At 43.7% G+C, this 23,627-nt stretch overlaps 1 protein-coding gene across 1 annotated transcript in view; it reads left to right on the top strand.

Moving 5' to 3' along the window:
* Positions 1-6,506: 6,506 nt before the first annotated feature.
* The window catches only part of LOC125761479 (homeobox protein B-H1-like), a 29,775-nt gene continuing 12,654 nt past the window's right edge, over positions 6,507-23,627 (top strand). Inside the window, exon 1 of the mRNA XM_049422637.1 lies at positions 6,507-8,387. Coding sequence (XP_049278594.1) covers positions 7,199-8,387 — 1,189 coding nt within the window. The 5' untranslated portion in view covers positions 6,507-7,198. The remainder of the gene's footprint in view (positions 8,388-23,627) is intronic.

Below are 23,627 nucleotides of genomic sequence, written 5' to 3'. Positions count from 1 at the left end.
CTTTAATTAGTTGCGGTCCATTGTTTTGCCCCGAAACCGGCCATCCATTTGCACTGTTCCTTCCGTTGGACTGTATCGACTGTAACGCCAAGTCTTTTTGCATTGCATGTGGCCCCGTTGGAATGATCCTTGTTTCTGACCTGCTAGGTTTCCTATCGCCGACCCGTTTCAGGGCCAAAATTCGTAAAGTCATCGCTTGGCAGCTGAGCAGCAGAGGCTTCAGGCCGTTCGATTTGCTGTCCCGTGTGCCTCTCCCGTCAGGTCAGCCCTGTCGGTCTGATTGAAGCCCACGGTTATGGATATTAAATTCTCGTTTAATTTCCACTCTTTGTATCCCTTTGCCCGTGTTTAGAGGGGATTTTTCCCCTGTTCTCGGTAAGTGTCACAGCTACCAACTGGAATGCATGGCCAGGAATGGCTTTGGTCCTTTCCCTTCCAAAGGGTTCAATATTTGATTCAATTTAAAAAAGGGTTTATGTGCACGAAAATTTTCAAACGACAATAACTATTTACAAATAAATTAGAATAGCTTCAAATGTTCCAAAAAGGTAGAGTTGCAAGGAGACGACCTTTCCCAAGAAACCACGATTCCTGGGTGTTCTTGGGAGGCAGGTCGTGATTGGTTCGGATATTGAGTTTTATTGGTAGCAAAACAAAAACAATTTTGTTGTTTTGTAGCAAACATTGCATCCCAAAAAACCAGAAGCCATTTCGATGGTGTGTGTGTGTGTTTTTTTTTCATCCTCCCAAAAACGGTAGCATTGTTGGTGGTTCACTTAGCACTATTCTCACGTGCCTTCCAATAAAAGACGATCCGTGCCGCTCGAACCGTACATGTACATGAGTGCTCCAGGGTTGCAGTAAAAGCCCCCGGATGACGATCGGACCGGGACCTGTGCCACGGTAAGTGCAAACAAAACAGGGAAAAACCTTACCCGCACACACACGGGGCACAACTCTCATTAAACGGGTTAACCATCCCTGGGCCGAACGAATCGTTGACCGATTCCCGTTTGCCGGGGCTCAGAAGCCGCCAGGGGTGGGGGAACCGATATTTGCTCTTTGGCACCAACTACCTTCAATTAGCATCCAGCGGCAGCTTCCGTTTCGATGGCTGACCGAAAGCAAAGCGAGCGCACCCGCTAAGCCGGGTGGGCAATAACACCCTTTTACCCCGTGCTCGTAGGGGACCAGCAGCAGATCTCGGCAGCAAAAATTAAGCCATCGTGTACGTTTCGGGTACGCTTGGTAGCCGAGAGTGGCGGCATCGGCATGCATACTCAATAAAAAGCCAAATCAAAGCCCAAAAACAGTAGCCGAACGGTAGCCAAATAGGGAAACGATTTTCTAATCATTACCCTTGTGTAAACGGGTGTAACCGGGCGTAACGTAGCCGGTGCCTTTGTTCTTGTGTCGGCTTTTGTGGAAGTAGAAAATAGCATTCTGAAGGTTTGGAAATTTTTTTCCTTCTTCTTTTCTTTCTCTCGTATGCTTCTGTTCCCCCCTCTGTGTGCGTGTTGTACCGAGATCCAATTTACCTCCTTAAATGATCAGCCTTTAACTCTTGTCTTTATGCACGTATATTACATTAAATGGTTTGCATTCTTCGTAAATTGCGCTTCCATATCCTGATTCGTTTGGGAAATGAACATCAAACTTCCCATTCAATCGAATTGCTCCAACGTCTTTCTTCCATCTTGAAATCAATTCGGATCTTAATTGTTCGGTTGATTATGGATGGGAACTTAACGTATCAGACCAAAGCCCGAAATGCATGAAGCGTGTAACTAAAGGATATTGATTGTCTAGTAAAGAGCTAACAAATAGAACAAAACAAAAAGTCGGATCTTTGCGTTAAAGATCTTACAGCAAACGAAAACGATCCACTTCCGATTGAAAGTTAGAACTATTGCTGAGTTATTGAGTATTGAAACGAAACGTCCCGATGAGTGAGATTTGAAATGCTTTCCGTACACCGAACGACTTCTTCAATGTTTTCGGTGGTTCACTTCCAAAAAAGGGCTGCATGGAATGCTGCATACATTCACATTTTCGGTAGAATGGCTTCATTAGGCAAACCGGAACGAAAGCGAGGAACGGTAGGACAACTTCATCAACCGCAGGAGCAAAACAGGAACCAGATCAACATGATTTCGTTTGCGCTTCTCGTTTTCCACCTCACTGGGCAATGCTGCCGTTCTATTTCATTTGTGAGAAATTGGTTATGGGCTTTCGATCATTTTCATGAGGGCTTGTACACGCACCCGACCGGAACTGATTCGCAATTAGATCGACATTCAGCTGGCTAGCTGGCCTTACCAAACGGTGGCAAGCTGGAATCGCTGGAAATGAGTCGTTGATGCAGCGCCTGCAAAAAACAACCTAAGTACTCAACGGTTTGTCAACCAGATATATTATGAACCGTGACTGACGACGTGCGACAGCGGACATCCAATTGGGATTGTGGATGTACCTCCAGGCGATCCTTCATCAATTGGTGATTTTCGGCTTTGTTGGAGTGCCGTAGAAAAGCACAAATTATCATCACTGCCAACATCATCATGATTGATGGGGCAATAAGGGGAAATGTTACACACAAAGCTAAAGGCAACAAGATTTTGCAAATGAATGTATTTTATTCATGGACATTTAGAGCGGTAATCATAATGAGTTTTATTAAGGTGCAATGAATCTACAAATCTGATTCGCATACCGTCGACGAGGAATAAAGCAATTCTCGCAACGAAGATTTCCTATCGAACACAAAACTGGTCTAAATAAACAATTGCAAGCCTAGCGTGATCGTAAGCATTTTTCTAGTGGCTAGAGATATTATTTTTGCATAACTTGATACGTCAATACTTTGTAAGTGTATTGGGTTTTTAATGGCACGGTGTTGCAATTACACTTGATGCATTGACTCATCGACAGTAATTTTCACATACATTCATCATACGGCAATAAACATTAGAAACTTCAAAATGACCCCAAAAACATTACAGGTGATTTTCTGCAGACAAACATATCGTTTCTTTGGCAGCCCCCCTGTCAGCCACCGTTCCCTTTTGGAGCAGCACCTTGGTGGTAAAGGTTGGTGGTAAATATTGTGTTTGTAATTTTCCTAGACACGTGAGAGTGAAGTATGATTGCGCTGGAGAGTGTTCAATTTAATTAAGCGATACTTTCCACTAGCAGATGGGCCCGACTAATGTGAAGCACCCCCACCGGACCACGCCACTGCATCACCAACGTAGTGGTCTGATAAGCTTGAGTATACAAAATCAAGGTGTGTATAGATGGACACTGCGGGCAACGCTGGGCAGTTGAAACCTTCATCGCGTAACAGTGACGAAGGAAGCTACCAATCCAAAGTGGTTGCTTTTGATTCACTATCGCAGTTGAATAACTTTATATCCGTGATAATGCAGATTGGACAGAACTGACGGACGGATGATTGCACCTCACGATGTACGCTCGATCAACCATTAATTCTTTCGCTAATGATTGCTGCCGTAAATCATCGCCACTGGACAATGTCAATCACCGATGGTGACCAAGACGAATCCGTACTGTGTGGTGCTTCCGATCGAATCGATGCACTTTTCATTACGTTTCATTTAAAAAAAATCTCCACTCACGCAAATTACTGTAATCAGTGAAAATGTGCGGCGACAGCGCAGCTAACCGTTCATCGGATGACATCCGCTCGATCGCACGCATTTTCCACGAAACAGCCGGGCGTTCGAAGGCCATTAGGGGAGAGAATTTTATCAAACAACATCAAACTATTCTGTTAGCAACTGGTTGCTTCTTTTCAAGGGTTTTTTATTATTTGCATCGGTTATTGCATCTAGCGCGGGAAGGTAAAAATGTACAATTTATCGATCGAGCGACAGTTTGAGCGATGAATGATTAACTTGGTGTGGCTTTCAACCCTCACCTGCCTTACCGTATGGGGTAGACTGTGAGACGTCAATCAAAAATATTTATGAGTCAATTGATTCCCAGCCCAGTTGCTAGTTCATCATCATCGGCAATGTACGAGCAACATAAACTATTCTCTTTATTACCTCAGCCACTGTACATTGTAATGTGTTGTGGGTTGGGATGAATTAATGAAAAAATTTTATTCTAATATCCCATATTTTTTATTATAAGAAATATGGTATGTATTTTTGAGCTAAAAATTAAACTTATCGTCAATCAAATACCTAACTAAAAAATGTGAAAATTATACGTCATATGTAAGAGTTTTGCAAAAAAACGCTTTTAATTTTTATTTTTAGAATATTTAATAAAAATACATAAATCCTCGTTAATCTAAAAACAGTTTAAGTAATAAATATTGTACTAAATGCAACAAGAAACAAGAAACAAAGAAAGAAATACTTCTCATTTTAATAACATTATTCTCGTTACCTTAACGCATCATTTATTTCCTCGTCTTTTTTCCACTTTAAGCACACAGTTTCATATTGTTTTTTTTGTGGGTTAAGTTCAATGTATACAGTTTTGAGTTTTGAGCGAGACACCAATTCAATTCAACGAGATAGTTTGCTGCCGGAAATTGTTCGACGATACGATCGCGTTGATTAAGGCCTGTTGCTAGCGATTATCCCTAATACTTGGTATTAAAAACATTGCACACATTAATTATAAACTGTTCTGTTGTTTTGGTTTTTTTTTATCATTAAATATCGAAAAATTTTGTAGTGATGAGATCTTTGTTCACTTTTGCATTTTTACTACATGTAGTCAGGGAAAATTGGAATCATTTTGTAGTTGGCGTTCAGCGGTACAGATTAAAAAACTCCGATAGCCACTGTATGTGGCTGGGAGTGTTTTAATTGATGCACACAATAATAATGAAAACTACCAATTCTAGCAAATGTATTGAGTAATTAAGGCATTTGGGTCATTTTCTCTCTCGTCTATTTGTTTCCGCCCATCTAACGATGAAGCAAGCCATTACATTGTGATGTAAATATGTAATTAATGTCGTACAGTTTTATGATCAAATTTTTTGACTGTTTGTTGTATGAAAGAACAGACAAAATGCGTAAAAAAAAATTATCGTTTTCAACAAGTTTATTAAAAATTTTAAGACACACAACCCAATTGGAGCAATATTTTACAACTTTTCAAAACAAATTTTCTTCTTTGACCAAAAGTTTATGCTTGACGCTTTTCTATTACTCTCATGATTTGATAATGGCTTCGCTTGACATATTTTCTAATTTTCTCACTAGAAACAAACAAACTGATGAATTTGTGTGTGTGTTTGCGTAAAACCCAAACAGTCTAAACACGTAATATATCAATTAGGAACAGATGACCAGCGTGTTACGAATGATGGTTTTACAAAATGGGCGCATACGGTCGAATTTGGACAAAACGGTGAACTCTCCATCTCTCTACAAGAAACGAGTGATTATAAAGTCATTTCCGCTCCTTTCTTTTCGTGTAACTTATAGCTGGTTTGATTATTTTTAGACCGTAATTAAGGTATTCTATGATTTAACCTCGAACACACAAATTTCGGTTTTGCGGTAGAAAACGCTGTACAAGTCGTTTTGTTGGTGAATTACTGACAAATGTTGGATTGGAATGACTTTTTAATCTTAGCATCGACACATGTTCGAGCTTTGGTTTTGGTACACCAGGTAATTGTTTACCAATTTCAACAGCTGCTTATGTGGTTGTTAGTATGGTTGGGAAGAAAAAGATGTTCGTTTTGGAAGTGACAGTATTAATATAGCAATATAAGTAAACATTTAAGGGCGAAATTATTGCTTATTTGGGGTTAAGAGTTTAATTTAAAATCGAAAATACAATTTTCAATGTTTTTCTGATTGGTTATTGTTGAGTTATACTGCTGAAAATTTCAGTGTTGCTTCCATTCAATCTTAATTCAACGGATCTATCTTAAAAGTAGAATTAAATTTTTGAAAAACTTTTTTTAATTTCAAAAATGCTCTTGCTCAACACAAAGCATCACAAAATCACCACAGCAAAGTGGCATAAATACACTTGAAATAGATCGATAAAGACCCGGATACTTTAGACCAACTCGCAATCCTTCAATCTCTTTCGTAACAAGAAGTAAGAATGCTCAAATGCAAACTACCAAAACGCCAAATAGCAAATACGTTCAAGTAATACGAGCAAAAGCTAAAGCGGGAAAGGAATCACTGCACACAGAATACAGATTACACAAACCAACAAAAAAAACTCCAAAAAATCCCAAACGAAAGGCAAATCCCGCGAAAGAGACAGAGTAACGCTCTCGAGCGCAATAAATAATACATTTAACTTCTAAAACACTTTTGCACTTAGTCTCCTAACTACGTGCGCTCAAAAGTCAATTAACCAACTTAACAAATTAGCCACCGGAACCGGAAGGCGACGGGGAAAAGCGTCCCTGATTGGTTGCGGCCGCACCGTAGCACCGCCCACTTTCGGCGCACGCTGCGAAAGAAGAGAAACAAAAATGCCGGCCTTACGCAAACCACGCAAACGCAACACGGAACCCGCAGCGATGCTGCCGACGAACGGTACGAACAAGTTTCACTCGAACCGGCAAAGCGAACGCCTCGTGGTCGGACACGTTTCGGAGTCGTGCTCTTCGTGCATACGCCAGTGCGTGGGTTTTTTACGTAGCTCTCCATCGCGGTACCGTTGCGTTCGTTGTGCGTATCAACCAGCCCGCGGGGTTTTTGTGTTGTTGTGGCCACGCACTAGAGCCAGGTGTATTTCCGTCATCCGTCAGTGTGTTTGATATGGAAAAGTGTACCGAAAGATTGCGTTCATTGGTGCCACTGTGTGGTAATCTTTGCATAGTGTAATGTAACAATTTGTACGCGTTTTGTTAGTGTTTAAAGATAAAAAGAAAGATCAAATTGTTTGTCCGTGTGTACAATATGAACCGTTGAAGAAATTGCGGAAGATAGTTGTGCAACTTTAATCAGGAAAAAAAAATAAAATAAAGTGTAACATTAGAATTAATGGTGCGGGCAAGTGTGCTATCCGTACAGACGCAGTGCAATGTTGTGTGCGTGTGTTGAGTGACAGATAATAAGGAAAGTTTTCTTACTTTAAGTCGATCTACTATCACTATCTCGTGATCTCTCCGTGCTAAGTTCTTGCGGTGATACGTTTATAATTGAGACGATACATCTTTCCTACACGGCTTGCTGGCATGTTGGAAGAAGCCGAATTGCGTACTGGCAAGATGCTGTGCCGGACAAGCAGTCCACCACCGCCAAGCAGCAGTCCGGCCGGGTCAGAAATTTCCGTCGGTTCCCCAAGCCCACCACCGATCGGGAGCGATTCGCATCCGGCCCACCTGCCCCATCCGCTGGCTGTGACACATCTCGTCCACCATCATCCACTCGTACACCCGCACCATCCACATCATCATCCGGCGCTGCATGCGCATGCCGCCGTCAGTGCGCTGCAAGCCCGGGCCGAAGATTACTTTACACCGCTGAAACGGTTACGCATGGTGGAGGGTGGCAGTGGGGTGGAGCTGGGAAGTCCTCCCGGTGGCAGTCCGAAGGAATCGACCAGCCGGGGTTCAAGCCCGACGACGCCCATTAACAGTGCGAGCAGTACAAATACCATCGGCACACCGAATAACAGTACCACCTCTACCACCACTACCACCAGCACAACCAAATCGTCCTCCGGCCACTCGACCGCAGCCGAAGGAGTGAAATCATTTTCCATCGCCGACATCCTGGGACGCGATGCGGAGGCTAACAGTCGGGAGGCACGGGAACCGAGCCCACCGCCGATTAATCCGGCCCTCCACCACTCTTCCCACCATCACCTGCATCTGTCGGCGCATCATCCCGGTGCTCATCTGGCGGCCGCCCATCATCATCACCATCATCATCATAGTAGCAGTACGTTGCAGCAGGCAGCTTCTAAAATTGTACGTCCCTGGGATCATCTGCGAGGGCCCATTCCGGTGAGGCCTTTTTTACCACCGGCACTGCTGCACTATGAGCATCGGTTAGCGCTCGACTACCATCAGCAGTTGCAGGAACATTTCCGTGCCCAGGCCCAGCTACTGCGTCACATGAGCATGGACATTATACCGTCGGAAAGTGGTTCGGAACGGTCGAGTTCGGCGGCGAGTGATTGCTGTTCGCCCGAAATTGGCCGTGGTTCGGACCACCAGAGCCACCAATCGTCACAATCGTCCTCGTCGGGTGTGGGCGGTGGTTCGGCTGGTGCCGGCGATGGTAGTGGGCGAAGTGGTGCCAATGGGGGTGCTGGCGGTGCTAACAAGTCTGGTGGCAAGACGGCACCGAATGGGACGCCGCTTGATGCACTGTTTCAAATGACCAACAAGAACTTCGACGAAACCAATGAAGATAGTGGTGAGTAAACGTTTCTTCGATAACTGAAGTTTTAGATTTAGACGAAGACTCATAAGCAATAAGATAATTTGAGGTTTTGGGTTAAAAAGAGAGTAAGTTTTGGGTAATATGTAATATGTAATATGGGTATATGTAATATGGTAATATGAAGTCTATTCAAGGCTTCTTAGATAGACTCCGCATGTCTACTCAATCATCAAGAAAAATCTTCACCTCCCTCTATTGGACATGATTGCTTCTTGTACTTTAGTGCCATTCTTCAAACAAAATGTCTCCGGAATTTCCCACCAATAAATGCTACCGGTAACAAACTGGTTTGAAGTTGTTTGCAGTACAATTTAGAGAAAGCAACACTTGACACATGCGGAGTAGCTACGATTGCTCAAATATTGATGCTGTCGGGAAGCTTGCAAAAACACGAAGCTGCTAATAGACGAAGCCAATAAACGCCATTGTCTCACCTTTTAGCAAACGCAAGATGCAAAATGGTGTGCGGAAAAATATTGCAAAATCAATAACGCCATTTTTTCACCTTTGTGCTTTAAATTGGATTTGAGTAGCTTACGTTGCTGGGCCGGGGTTTTCTGTCGAAGAAAAAGAACCATTAGACACTAATGCTTCGTGGTTTTAGTTGAACTTAAAAATCCTTCGTTTAAAACTGAAACCTTAACTCGCAGGACCTTTAAAACAACACGACCAGATAGCCTGTATGTCTGTATCTGCCATCTTTACCTCGAGTATACTTTTCCCATACCTTTTATTTGCCCCTTTTTTCGTCTACCTTAAGCACACTACGGACTACGGTGGAAAGCGTTTGATAATTTATGAAATCTACTCATGCAACATTCATGATAACACACCGACTAAAGCTAACCAACCGCGGGTGCGCGCATAATGTTAGCCGTTCGAGCGAATATCTGGACCGCTCGTTACCCGCATGTATTTGCTTGGGAGTTGGAATTAAAATTAGATTACCAAGAGACTTACAAATGAGATCCGATTACCATTTCTCCAACCTCGCGGATGAACACGCTCGGTGGTTCGGGTAAACGATGTTCGTGTTCGCGTTGTTTTCTGTGTGTGAGTTTGTTGCTTTTGTTAAGCCCCGTTTGGCTCCATCCACATCAAGTGCACCCCCCCGGGTGGTTGTGACGCGCGATTGTAACGCGATTAAACGCAATAGACGCAATGGCGTGAGGCAGGGAATACATGGATGAGATTGTCCATTGTTTTGCAACGGTGCCGCTGACAGTGCGGTACATTAATGTACTGACGAGTTATCCTCGTTTCATGTGTATTTTTTTTGTTGTTGCTGCCATGCTCTCGACAGTTAAGACTCGTTTGTTAAGCTAACGAGCAATTTTCATCGTTGATTCCGTGCGGCGGAGGGTATGGATGGAGCTTCCCTTGGAGCAGGGCCGGAGATTTGCTGGCTGGTGCTCCGTACGCTAGTGCTACTTCCGTCACAATCCGTCACTGTACCGTGTTATCGAGGATCGCTATTTTTGAGGAGCTGCAGACTGATTAACTAACGAGATGCTGCTTAATCAAGGCACGATCGTGCTCGCCGTCATGTTTCGGGGTTAATTACTCATGCACATTACGGTTGGCTGTGTATTTGCGAGTTTTTTTTGGTTTGTTTGTTTCATTCTATTGTTGAGGTTGTACCACTTAGTTAGCTTTATAATATTTGTCGAGGTTTTTATAATTTTTTTACCTTTTTGTATAATTTTTTACTTCTTCATTTCTTCTCAATTCTCAATTCTTCTCAAAACTGATTATATTTTTATATGATGCTTATTCACAAATTAGTGTGAGCTTAAAAAAACATAAAATATAGTCAATCTAAATCTAGTAAATATGATACAAAACACCAGATTAAAACTGATTGTAGCTCAAATATAAAATCTACAAATAAAAACCTCGAATGATCGTGATTTAATCCGAATTATGGTTTCTGCACAACGCAAGAACAAACGAAACAAAGAACGCTTGATGCTGCCGTGTGATCGAAACGCGGTGGCCTTGAACGTGAGAATCAGCATCTTGTTTCACGGTTTTTGGGAAACAATATTAGCGCTAAAGCTTCTGGATACAGCATCGGGAATCGGGAACCCGGTTTCCCGAAGTGTGCAATAAATCAAAATCCAATTACCAAAATCTTCACGACCCACGGCCCAAGGTGAAGCATCCCTTCTTTGGTGCTTTTTTTAGGATGCCGCAAGATCAAATCGTTCGCTACCGCAAACTGGCGCAAGTGATTACGTGCAATCAAGAATTTCCAAATCTTCGATCTTTCCCAAAATTGGTACCGCAAATAAGCTTTTGCGATCGATAATGCAATGTTGTGGTTATTGTATTGATTGATTCAATAAGCATCGAGCAGGGGCTGTGACTTGGTAAAGGTTGTGAATTTTGTGCGTGGGAATTGTAGTACATGGATGGATTTTTCTTCATTTATTGCGTATGATCAACTGTTGGGAGCTAGGGCGAAGTTTTACAGTTGTGTAAAATCCTGGGAATAAAATCGAAATTATTTCCCCACCAAGCGGCATACAAATCGTCAACGAACTTAAGGATTTCAAACCGATGCAATTGTGTGATGGTTTTTGCAAAAGGATCAACTCGTTGTTTCGGTGTTTTTTTTTCTCGAATCCAAACACCAAACGACGAAAAAAAAGTGTTGGGTAAGGTGAGAGAAAATAACACGTTATGTCCAATTGGCTACGCCCGATTTAGATTGATCCAACAATTATGTTATTGTCGGATGGAAACGATGAGCATTTTTTCTTTACATTCCATTTTCGAGACACCTTTTTTTGTGCTTCCTTCTTCCTCGTCTCTAATGGGCTAAAGGCCACTTGTTCGCCGCCCGTACAAACCGAAACACTAATCAGGTGCATCCTGGTCCCTAAAAATGCTCCAGGTGAATCACTCGCACAAGGTGAATCAAACAAGTCGACCGCATCGACGTCGGCATCGACCACAAAAATCCTTCGTTGCGAGTGCGTGATGAATCGATCGATTCGTTATGGCGCAGTTCTGCCAGGTCCGAAAAACGAGTAAAAGAAGCAAACAGGAAGGAGAGAGAAAAAACACACAGACATCCCGAAAAAGGCTCCCAGTTCGCAGCAGCAGCGTGCCGAGCACGGAACGAATCGAAGGTAACCTCGGTGCGATCGCCGCGATCACGATCACGGTGCGCCGCGCGTTGATCGCTTATTGTCGCCACCAGTGTGCTCGGTCACCGGGCACACTATTTGCAACGGCTCTAACTGCACGTCGGCCCGAAACATTTTACCGTTTTCGATGGCAGCTGACAGTAAGCAGGCTGTTAAAAGTTTGCTGATCGGGAAGCTCCGAGTTGCCGTTGATCTGCTTGTAAAGTGCCACTTTAAATTATCACGTTCCGGATGTCAAGATACCTTCCTGTTTTTGTTGTGTTTCTGTTAATGCACCACCATCATAGCAACAACGATCCAACAAAAAAAAACTGATCTACCTTGCAGCCAAACTGGCGACCGGCCGAGGCCCCTGTTCCGTACCCTTAAATTTTGGCTGACTGCACACTGACACTAATGGTGAGCCGACCAACACTCTAGTGCTGCGATCGGACCGATCTTGGTCGCTGTCGCTTTAATTGTTTTTCCGCCGTCGGCAGTTGTTTCCCGGTGGACAAATTAACGGGGCGAGCACGTTCTGTGTGTTTGCGAAAGATGCAAATATGCAATTTTGGTCGGTGTGGCCGGTGTTTGATAAAGCAAAAGCATATGTGGTCCAAACATCGGAGCCTAGCTCTTTGATCATGCAAAACGGTTTTGTAGCGTGCGCATTTGCTCAATAATTCCAAACAGTATAATCATAATATTTGGTAAAACTAACCTCAAACGAGAGCAAAATTTTGAATCGTAAAGATGTGGATGAACTGATCAATACAAAAACAGCTTTTAAGCATGAAAACAGGACTCGTGTTTTATGATGTAATAATTAAAGATCTTTGGGAAAAAATACTAGTTCTAGTTCTCTGTGTTTATGCTATTCAGAATAGAAAAAGATCAATGATGTGTTGCAACCTTCCCAAGACAGGTGTTCCGTAAAGCGGAGTGTAATTGAAACTATAATGCTTTCACCACCCTTCATTCAAACGCCGTGGTACAAATGGGCTTATTAGACATGATCACTGTATTCAGTAACCTTTCTCGTTCGCTCATTTCATCTTAGAACCACATCAATGCCCCGGCTGGACATCGACACTCCGATTCAAATTTGTGCCCCTTTGCCGTACCCATACGGCGCGCTGTGTGCTCCATAGGACAAACCCATGTCCGCTTTGATCGGCAAATCCGTAGAGAAGCTTATTAGCGCTTGTTCTCCTACTTAGCTTCACACCTCTCCATACCCTGTTTGTCCCAATGCTTGCGGTCCGAAAAGCACTCCATCTGTATGGTAGTGCCTTTGGCGTGCGCAAGTTCCGCCGGCAAACGTTCGCTCAATCGATCCGGTTCCACAATTGGTTTGAATAAAATCCCCTCCCCACACAATGGCCGCTGCCCGGTTCCATCCGCAAACGCAAGGATTCAGACCTCATAAGTTCGGAACAGTGGAATACAAAATGTTCGCTACATCAAAGGCCACATTGCCGACAGATCATCAATTTTTCATTGATTGACTTAATCACTTTAGTACCGGTTGATTACAGTTTTCGGTTCTTGATCTCCTTGTTATTCGTCGGGTAAAGGGATCGTTGGATGTGCACACACACACACAGACACACACATACATATGTGCACACTACTGGGCTTGAGATGTGGTGTAGCTGGTACCGTGTGCATATTGCCGACATATACCAATAAACGTTTAACTCGTCTTTTTTTTTGTTGTTCGGATGAAGAAGACAAACATTCCAAAAAGGCAATCCTGGTTGACCGTCGCCAGCAATCATAATTCTGCACCGACGAAAAAAAAACCAAGATGTGTATACACACAGAAACGAAGCAATAATCGACGGCGAGATGCAGGAGGAGTGTGAATATCGTTTGCCGAAAGCCGAAGAATGCTGGTTGCTGCGGGGCCAATGAATAAAGCATGCGGAGTGCATGGAGTGAGATAAAAACATGCGAAATGATGTCAGAATTGGCAGTAATATTAACACGCAACCAAGGTTTGCCCAAAACGTCACCTTTAATAGTGGCTGGAGGATACTTTGTTGTTTGATGTTTGGCAAAAGATGGATCTCTTTCTTGGAGAAGTGTATAGTTAGTTCTTCCACTGGAGCTAATTAATTATTCATCCAAGGTGCTAAAGATGCAAGGTTCATGTGACAATAAGTGCTGCACTTTGAGAAGACACACGGACAAGATCGAACCAGTATAGATGAAGCAACCAGCAGTACACAATCGACAACTGTTAATAGCTATTAGCCATTGATAATTCCAACCACCGTCCTAAATCATCGTTTTAATGGCTATGGGATTGAACAGGTTAGCTCCATGGAAGTCATGTCTGTGACGCCGAATTTGTCGACAGGCCAAACTAGGCAGGCTATGTTTCTTTTTTTTTCTCGCCATCCCCACGTCTTAACCTTTCTTAACTGCTGCATGGTGAGGCAACAGCAGAGATTAGCAGCACCTTCCAGCATCAAACAGTATGCCGCCCCCGGGGGCAGCTCGATTTCGTTCGCCCCGGTACACTGTGGGATGAACAGCATAACTCATTCAACTATTAGATACAACAATAAAAGTCATAATAAGCCAACAACAAGCAACCGACCGACCGGTCGGGTATGAGAGCCCACCGTATCCCGGGCCGTACGAAAACCGACGGTGAGATGAAGAGCGAAAGGTGAGTGAAGCTGGTTTATTCCAGCAATACGAAGAAGTAAGCTTTCAATCGCACCAAGGAAGGGGTGCTGCAGGAAGGTACCGGTGGGGGGGAAATCAAGCGCATCAAACGAGATTTGAATGTATGCCAACGGAAACGCTCGAATATGACGAAAATGTTGGAAAGGGCTCGGAAAGGCATATCTCCAAGGCAGGCTGGGAATAGTTGGTCCAAGTGTCGAAAAAGCACAAACATATGATCTAACACATGTATGAAGATCGCCAGCGCTTTTGCAAGCGTGTTGGTGCCGGTGGTCCAAAAAAGCTGGTGCGCTTTTGTGTAGGATGACTGGTACAATCTCACACGGTAAATGCTAACTAATATCCTCTTAATACGAATTGTTCTTCGCCAAGTGCGGCTGCAAGATTGCTCACTCACTCAATGGCCACCCTGTGCCACCCTCTGCCCTCCGGAGTCTCGTGCCTTTCTTTAATGCCAAGCACACATACACACACGCATACACGCTCCGACACCTTGAGCGATCGTCGGAGTCACTGCGGCGCTGTGGTTCAATCCGGTTCTGTTTGCTGGAAGTGGCTGCTCTCATTCCTTCCTTGGCCAGTTGCCTGGCAGCTCGTCGGCGGTGTTGATGAGCGAACAACCTCCAGAAGGAAGGTTCGCTGTCTCGCTCGGTCTTCGATCTTCTTCCACTGGCCGTGGTCCATCCCAGGACCGGGGGACAGCGGAGTGCGGGCGGGTAAAGGGAAGTAGCGGGAGGCTGATGATGATGATGTGTCTGCCTGTGTGTGGCGAGGCCTCCGGTATAAATGGTGGAAGCAGAAACAAGGTGATCAAAGGCCAACGCCGACCGAGCCCAAAGGTGTCGGCTGGGCTAATTGGAAGAAGATCAAAGGATGCCGCCGCCCGGCATGGCACAATGAGCCACGGAGCTTTTTTGTGCCTGTTTTCGTTTCTTCCAACGGGGCCTCTCTCTCCCAGGGGGTGAACAAAAAAAAAAGGTGAGAAAGAAAAGATGACACGAACCAAGGAGATCGAGTTGAGCTGGATTTTCGTTTGCTTTCCGTACGCTACTCAATCTCGGAGTTTCGCTGCCATCTTTAGCGCGGGGAACACTTTTTCCTATTCTCGATCTCTCTCTCCTTCTCTCTCTGGCCGAACCGGATCAAATTTTTCCACTGGCTTTGAGTATTTTGATGCTTTTTCCATCGCACAATTTTGCAGAAGATCGATGCCGGTAATAACTCTATCGCGCGCTTCTCTGCTCTGCTTGGGAGGCCTCACCATAAATTGGTACATTGAGTTTTCAAGCTTTTGCTCACTAGCCTCCGCAAACACTAGTGTGGTAGTCGTTGGAATCGTTGTTGCAAACCTGCACCTGTATGTGTGTGCCAAGCAATACACACTTGGCCGTAGCATAAATGGAAGAAGCAGAGGAACAACAACAAAAAAATTTCTCACACACAGGTACGGACAAATTGAGTTTCAATTAATTTTCGATTTTCGCTAAACGATCGACGGGCTACGATCATGGAGGTCTGCCTATAGCGTGCTCTGATTTAGGTGCTTGAGTTCGATGCGCTTGAGGTTTAAGATGAAGGTTGTTTTTTTGTTTTGTATTGTAGCTTTAAGTTAAAGATATTCATTTTAGTAATGCATAATCAAATCTCCTACGAGTGAGACTTGTTTTTTGTCTTAAAAGTTAGGACCTCATTAGCATCCGATGCGATATATTTTCCGTCGTTTTTCTGCATTATGTCCAACAGCATGTTAATGAGTAGGGTTGATTATTTAATTTTGATCCTTCATGCACTATCAAACTCAATTAAAACTTATACGAGAACATTACATGTCAATTATTTCTTCTTTGGGTTCTATACGCGAAAAAACCATAAAACCTAGGAATGCGTATTTTGTTTCGAATGCTCTATACACTTATCAGTTACCACCGACGTAGATAATCTTCGACCATGTTGTTTTCACAACATCACGTTGATTGTGGTTGAAAGTGCCACTTCATCAAGTCACACAATTCTGAACCCCGATCCAATTAAGTCTTTAGCCGGTGCGAATGAAAACGAAACTCCAAAGCTCCTGACAGATTTCCTCCACCGGTTTAGTGTTTTGTTGGAGTTTTTTTGTGTGGGGGAATTTCTTGAAATCCCTCTTCTCTTGTTCTACCCTATCGAAAGTATCGCTCGGACTGTTGTTGGCCTGCTGTTGTCATTGACTGACAACCGACAATCACAACAAACGAGACCAACACAAATCCGGAGAGTGGTCCTTCACCGAGTCGTAGCAATACGCACTCGAAACGAGGGAATTCAAAAGACATCCACAACGATGTACCGAGAATGGGATCTGTACACTGACCGCTAATCCCCGTCACTTCGTAACAAGCTCACCACTCACTCAGCTGTCAAATTAAATCACCTTCTTTCGTTGCCGCGTAGTCGGCACGGAGTTCGTACACTTGCTATATAGCCGGGGTAGGCAAGGTGAAGAACAAAACATCTACCCCTAGGGCGCATCGATTCTGATCCGTTCTATATCTGTTTCTCCGTTTCCTAATCATCTCTTAAACACGGAGAATTGAGAATTGGAAAATGGTAGTAAAAGAATGAAAGCTTCTGAAGCCTCTCGTCACGGGTATTGTTTTGAAGCTATTTGATCCATACTCTCATAAACCAAATTCGATGGTGAGCGAACATTTTCACACGACAACTCCCCGGGAGGGAACGGGATCATCAATCGGGAGTCTTTCCAGTGTCCGTCGCTAGGAAAAGTCCCCGTTCCCCGGTAAATGAATGAACAGCAATTATTGATTTGTTAATTGATTCTGGACAGGCGATATCTCGAAGCGGTAGGCGATGGCGATCTCCTTAAAAGCGTCTGCAGTGATTGACCGCAAGTATCATCATTACCACAGCCGGTCCGTTTGTCTTTGATCTTCCGTGCGCTTCCTCTTTGCCGGGCCGCGGAAAACAAAAAGAGTAGCACCGCCTCGTTCTGGTACTTCCTTACCGGTGAACGCACACAAAAAAATGAAAATGTTTGCCTTCCATTCTTTTATGACCGCGCAAGAACGGATGAGCGAGCAAGAAGCGAAAAGAGCGCCCTTAATTCGATAGTGGCGGCAAATGCGTGCCCTGTAATTATCGTGCCCAGCCCGAAAGAAGCTGTGAGATTTGGTGGCCCACCCGACCCGGGCCTTCCGCTGGTCCGGCTTCCGCTAGCGGCATTCGCCCCAAGCCGCACGGAGCGAAGCTGATCGCTTCTAACACCTACCATCGGCCGTGGCCACCGGCCATGACCCAAAACAAGCAGGATTCCCCAACACCTTAACCAGCCATACGTCATAATGATACTCGCAAACACATCGTTGCGTCGTTGCATCTTCTCCAAGTTCCCAGATCGGAACGACATTCCGCAAAATTACGTTCTTGAAACAAGGGTACTTTTATTTGCTTTTAATCGATTGAAACGTCAAAACGAAAAAGTCCGATCAGAATCGATATTGCATCGATATTGACTCCAATGTTTGAACTGCGTACGGCAAACAAAAAAACATTAACAGCACAAGAGAGTGCAAAAATCGTGAAAAATGAACCAGGTTACGATGGCACTGATAAAGGATTGCGTTTTGAACACTTTTTTCTTCCACCTCTTCTCACACGAAAATAAAAGCAAACGCAGCGCGCAACAGTATGAAAATGTGCGAAACAGGTGGGTAAAAGGGAAGTGAAAACAAAAACTGGATAACGAAAATGAAGAAAAACTAATGCACACAACAGCAAATAGCAACAAAAAAAGGCCGAGCCCATAATTATGTTTATTTATGATCACTTACCCATTCGAGCATTGTTATGCAAATACAGAGCACTGCTTGCGCCACGAGTGCAACCAAGAAGGAAATGCAAAAGGAGGGGAAAAATGTGAAAAACACTGAACAACTGAAGTGGTAAACAGTGTGGGCATGAACACAGAAAAAAACAAGGTTGCTTTCATGACCAGCTGGTGCAGCAGATTTTAACAAAATACGCACCACGATTTTCACTTCCCGAAGACGCTGCGTATCCCAACACTGCCTAGTGTTGAGCGTTCATGCTTCATTAAACTATTACCACCGGGAGCGGAAGTTTTTGTCCCGTTACTGGGCACTTTGGTGAAAATCGGTCTTCTCATTCCGGGGGTGTTTAGAGGTGGAAAGGGGGTGGGAGAAAGGATCCGGAAGATAATCGATGACACATTGAGCACGGTGCGAAGTGATGATTTTTAGTGTAAACATACGACCGACTAAGAAAAATCACGTGTGACGATTAGCCGAACAAAAAAAATATATATCACCCGGGAACACCGGAAGAATCCTTCCGGGAGCAATTTATCTTCGATCAGCCGATGTTTGCGTGTGACGATGAACCGATGAGCCAGCATGTCAGGATCGGTCGATTATTGGCTACTTTATCAAAATTGGTGGTGCAAAGAAGGAAAAAAAAGGTAGCCAAAAACGGGATGCACCCTGCCGGACAAACAATTTGTAATCGATCCATCGGGCGTATCGAGTGCCATAAATCAATTGGATCGAAATTTCCCTCCTTTTTTTGCTTGCTTGCTTGCTTGTTTTGGCTTCCCGGCAGCACAAAAACACAAGCCTGTGTCGCCTCCCCTAGCCTGGAACGGTCCCTATTTGCCGCCGGATCTTTGTTTTATGTGCCGCGGGAGTGATAGAGATTGTTTCATTAATCCCCAATGTAAACAACACTTGACACTTGGCAACCGTCGCCCAAAACGGAAGCCCAAAAGTCAACGGTTCCCCCCACCGTGTGTTCTGGCCATTCTGTTGCGCCGTCGTGTTGCGAAGCAATAAATGCCGAATGCTTTACGACCCACGCGTGAACAACGAGAGAGAGTGCGGGAACTTCGTGTTGTTCGTACTGTTTGGGGTTTGAAATAAAAAAGAAACAAGGCACAATCTTCAATGTTCGAAACTCCACCAAACCCAAGATTCGAAACCTGCCAAGGTCCAACGGGTTTGAAAAATGGAGACGACACGAACGAACGCCCGAAACGACGTGATTTATGGTCGAGTGATTATTCTTCATTCCCAGCATTTTAGATTGGTGTGCGTGTGCGTATGCACACGACAGAAACTTCCGCTCCTCGCCATCCCTTGGTGTGGGGGCCACCATCATCATCCTTGCACAGCGAATGGGCATATTTTACAATTGCGTGCCGGGGCACGATCGTTTCGCTGGGTGGCTTGTTGACATGTTTTAGTAGCATCATCACCACGAACTCATGCTGCCATCGCACGGAACTACGGTAGCAAGCTGTAGTGAATTTAATTTGACAGATGATAGAGTGATGGCCGTTTTATAACCACCATCATTTATTTGTGTGCGGATGACCCTTTCCTTACCGTCATGCTGATAACGTTTGATTAGTCGCTCGTTGCTGATTGGTACGTGAGGCGTATAATGGGTAAATGGATGCCATGCCTTAATAATCTGTGGTTAATAAACTCCCAATTTCAAACATACATACTCCTTCTGTTTTTATTCTATTTTGTACAATAACTTTCAAAAACTATCTACGAAACCAAACTAACACACATACAAAGCATGAATGTGAAATGTAATTACAAATTTAGACCACCAAATGCGATCAATCTAGTTGATCCACATGCGTTCGTTTTCAATCAATTTTCCGTTCGGTTACGGAACAAGTGCTGGCGTGTGGTTTCACTGAGCCGAAACAGAATTGTAAGCAACTGCCAAGAAAATCTCTCACGATACGTTACCGGCCCATCGGGGTTTTGCGTACGGAAGAAAATGTTTGCTGGTGAAAATTGCCCATAACTCACACGACATGCTTAGGTGCATCACGTCCGCATCGTCGGAGGTCCAAACTGGGTGGGATGTTCGAAGAGTTCCTGTACCGTCGGCTCTAAGGAACATCTGTTTAATTTTCAAATTAAATTGATTTGCTTGTTTTCTTGACTTTGTTGTTTTTATTTAACTGAAATTAATTTGGAGTTCCAATGGTTTTGATTCATGAATCTGAATCTGATCTTTAGATGCGAATAAATGATTTTGAATCATGAATCCTCAAAAAAATTGGAATTCCTTACAGATTCTTGAATTTCTGCTTAAATCTTAAATCTCTAAAGAATCATGAATTTAGATTATTATTTTTTATGATTCATTTTTTACCGTTTTTAATTCTTTTTCTTTGTGCAAAATAAGTATTGCTTGTTTTCGATTCGGTAGTATAATTCATAAGTAAAATAAAAGTGCTTAAATCATTTTAGATGTCTGAATCTTCCCACAAGGAATCTTCATTGATCCATAAATCTTTTGAAAACTGATTCATGATTCGAATGATTCATCCATGGAAGATTCGCATGAATGGCTCTTCTTAAAAGATTCAGCAACCACAACACTAATCTTATCCGATCAATTACTGATCAGATTGAATTGAAAACTTCTAGTTCCTTACATGTTCCACCGCCTATTCACCACTAGAGGCAAACAATCATCCCGAAACTACACAAAACCATTCAAATGGAATGGTTCAAAAGGAAGCAGGAACAATGGGTTTACCGAAGCGTGGAAGTGGTCGGAAACACAAAAGCTAAAGCAAACCGATGCAATTGGTCGCATTAGTAAAACCCATTTGTTCTCCCCCCATCCCAGCCTGGGTGCCGGTGTGCGGATGTGACGAAAGGGAGAAAAAGGCCAACTAACGAGCGCGTACGGCAAGCTAAACGATCGAGCAACCGAGGATCCACACCATGTGGACGCGGAATTCATCTTTCGCCGCCGATGGTCGAACATTCTTTTGGGGTCCGGTGCCGCCATTGGTCATGCTCTGGCGGGTGACAAAACAGACGAGCGTTAAACCGAGAGAACCAGTGAAAAACGGAAAGAAACAAACACCAAAAACACAAAACCCCCTTGTTCCCTTGTTCTCGATGCCTTAATTCTTCGCTTACTACAAACATCAACTAGGAACAATCCGGCCCAGTAGTAGTGAATGCGTTGTTACCGCCATCTTACCGCGTGACAATAATATTATTAAGAAACCTAACCTAAAAAACCCGGCAAAAAGGACGCACACTGGAAGCATTTCATTCGCTCGCGCGTTGCGTCCGTTTTTCGATTAATTTTATAAATGGCTTTTAGTTTGTTTTTTTCCCTTTCTTTCTTTATGTCTATCGTCCCCTTCGCCACTCTGTTGGTTGCTGCATGCGCGCTAGTTTGCGTGAGACATTCAGTTTCCTTTTGCTCCCGTTTGCCCACGCTGTGTACATTTACACGGTTGAGGGCATTTCAATTTCCTGTGCACAGCCAAAAACCACACGCCCGGTGACATCGACTAAATGTGCCCGTTTCCCGCTTCCTGGCTTGGGGTTTCCCTTCGACGGGTTAATACGATCAACCGTGGCACGCAGCGACACAATTTCGTTTAATCAATCTTGTATTTTACTTTTGTCGTGTACATCCTTCTGTGGGTGACTCTAAATGGTAGCGGAGGCATGTCCGATGGTTGATCAAACGAAACAAATGAGCTAAAGGGGGAAACTGTTGTTTTCTTATCATCCACCCAACATTTGCTTGGCAGTTCAATCGAATGCTACTGCTTCGCTGATTGTTTGGAAACAATATTAAAGTAAGCGCGTCTGATCTTTAATGCCGTACGGATGTTTACCATCCATACTATGGACGCTAATACGTTCCGCATGTTGAACGTTTGTCGTTCACTTTTCCCGATTGTAGATATTACTTTTGTTTTTCGCTTTTTTAATTACCGACGCGCTATTTGTTTAACCCACTAGAACACATTCTTCCGCTAGGCAGCCGCAAAGTGGTGGCTATGTCTGAGAGTTTCCGTTCCGAGAGCCAAAACAATAAAAAAAACGTTCACTACGGATGCAATGTTATTGGGAAAACAACTGAAAAAGCATCCAATCACCTGTAGCCGAGTAGCGCACGCTTTGTGTTATGATGATCTAATTCCTTTGATCGATACGGAACGCGAACGGAAGTAATGTGTTGGTTTTGCCCCCACTTTCCCGAAGGCAATCATGCCGTCTAGACGTTTTGGATCATTTGGATATTTCGCACACCGATTTCTCGCTTGTACAATCAACATCATTCGGGTTCGGGTGATCGATCTGCTAGTTTCGATGGGGCATTTTTTTTTTGTTACGCGGAATATCAAGATGAAAAGCATTGCTAGTTGGGCATCAACTTTCAAGCGCAGTACATAGACACTATCGAAAAACCGCAATTGTCCGCCAAAGTGAAGCATCCATTCCGCGATTTTATAGCAAACATTTTTTTATAGCTAATCTCGAAATGAAAAAAAAGTACAGTGGGGCGCCGATTATCCGGGTACCTTTTATCCGGCTGTCCCATTATTCGTGCGGCTCGGAAATCGAACAGTTCCAAAGGCGAATTGACATATTAACTTCAAACTGGTGATGGCAAGAAATATAATCCTCAATATCAAATGATATAATTGGCTCAAGTTCGACCAAATAGAACAGATTTCTTTTACAAACTGCAAATAAGATAATTAACATCTTGCTTTAGAAGAAAAAACTTCACACACTAAACACTAATATTTATCAATAAAAAGAGTTGTGCCTATTATCCGTGATATTCGGTTATCCTTCGAGAGTCCCGATGAGCACGGATAATCGGTGTTCCACTGTATGTAAATGCGATTCTCATTCCTGAATCTTTGAATGTTCCGCATAAAATATTTCTTACGTATTCTATATCTTTCGCTTTCAAGCAGCTTTGCATGTTATGGTGCTGTCTTTATTACCTTCCTTCCCTCCACTATTGCTCCCTTTGCGTTCTTTCGTCTTCTTGTTCCATTCTGACCCATTTTGTCGGCAAAAGATCAAAGCGGTAGGAAAAAGTGAACAAACCCCTTTAGGGCAAATTTTTCCAGCTTATGCTTCAAAACCGGACTCGAACTTCGGCCCCCATAATGGTGGGCAATGCAACGAGCGTGGCTTTCGCCCTGAGGCCTGTAATGGTGGAATTGAATCTCAATACATAGCGAGTCCTTAACGTGCTTTGTTTTCTTCTTGCAAATAGCTATAGCTCGTTGGTGCAGTTTTGTTGCGTACGTCATCAAAACTGATGGCGGGTTTTTTTTTCGTCCGCTGGCAAGTGTTCTGATTTCGCAATATTTGCTGGCTGCTTGCTCCCGTTGGGTTGATAGTCGTTGGTCCGAAGGCTGATCATCCTTACCTGGGAGACGATTCGACGATCATCAATCCTTCCAAGTTTACAGCTTACATCGCTTCGATCAGCTTCAGTTCTGTACGGCACAAGTGTGGCACTCCCCGTACGAAGTTTTTCTGTCTTTTATCTCTCGCTCCAA

Source organism: Anopheles funestus, chromosome 2RL (genome assembly GCF_943734845.2).
Source record: "Anopheles funestus chromosome 2RL, idAnoFuneDA-416_04, whole genome shotgun sequence".
Taxonomy (NCBI): Eukaryota; Metazoa; Arthropoda; class Insecta; order Diptera; family Culicidae; genus Anopheles; species Anopheles funestus.
This window is presented reverse-complemented; position numbering and strand designations above follow the sequence as displayed.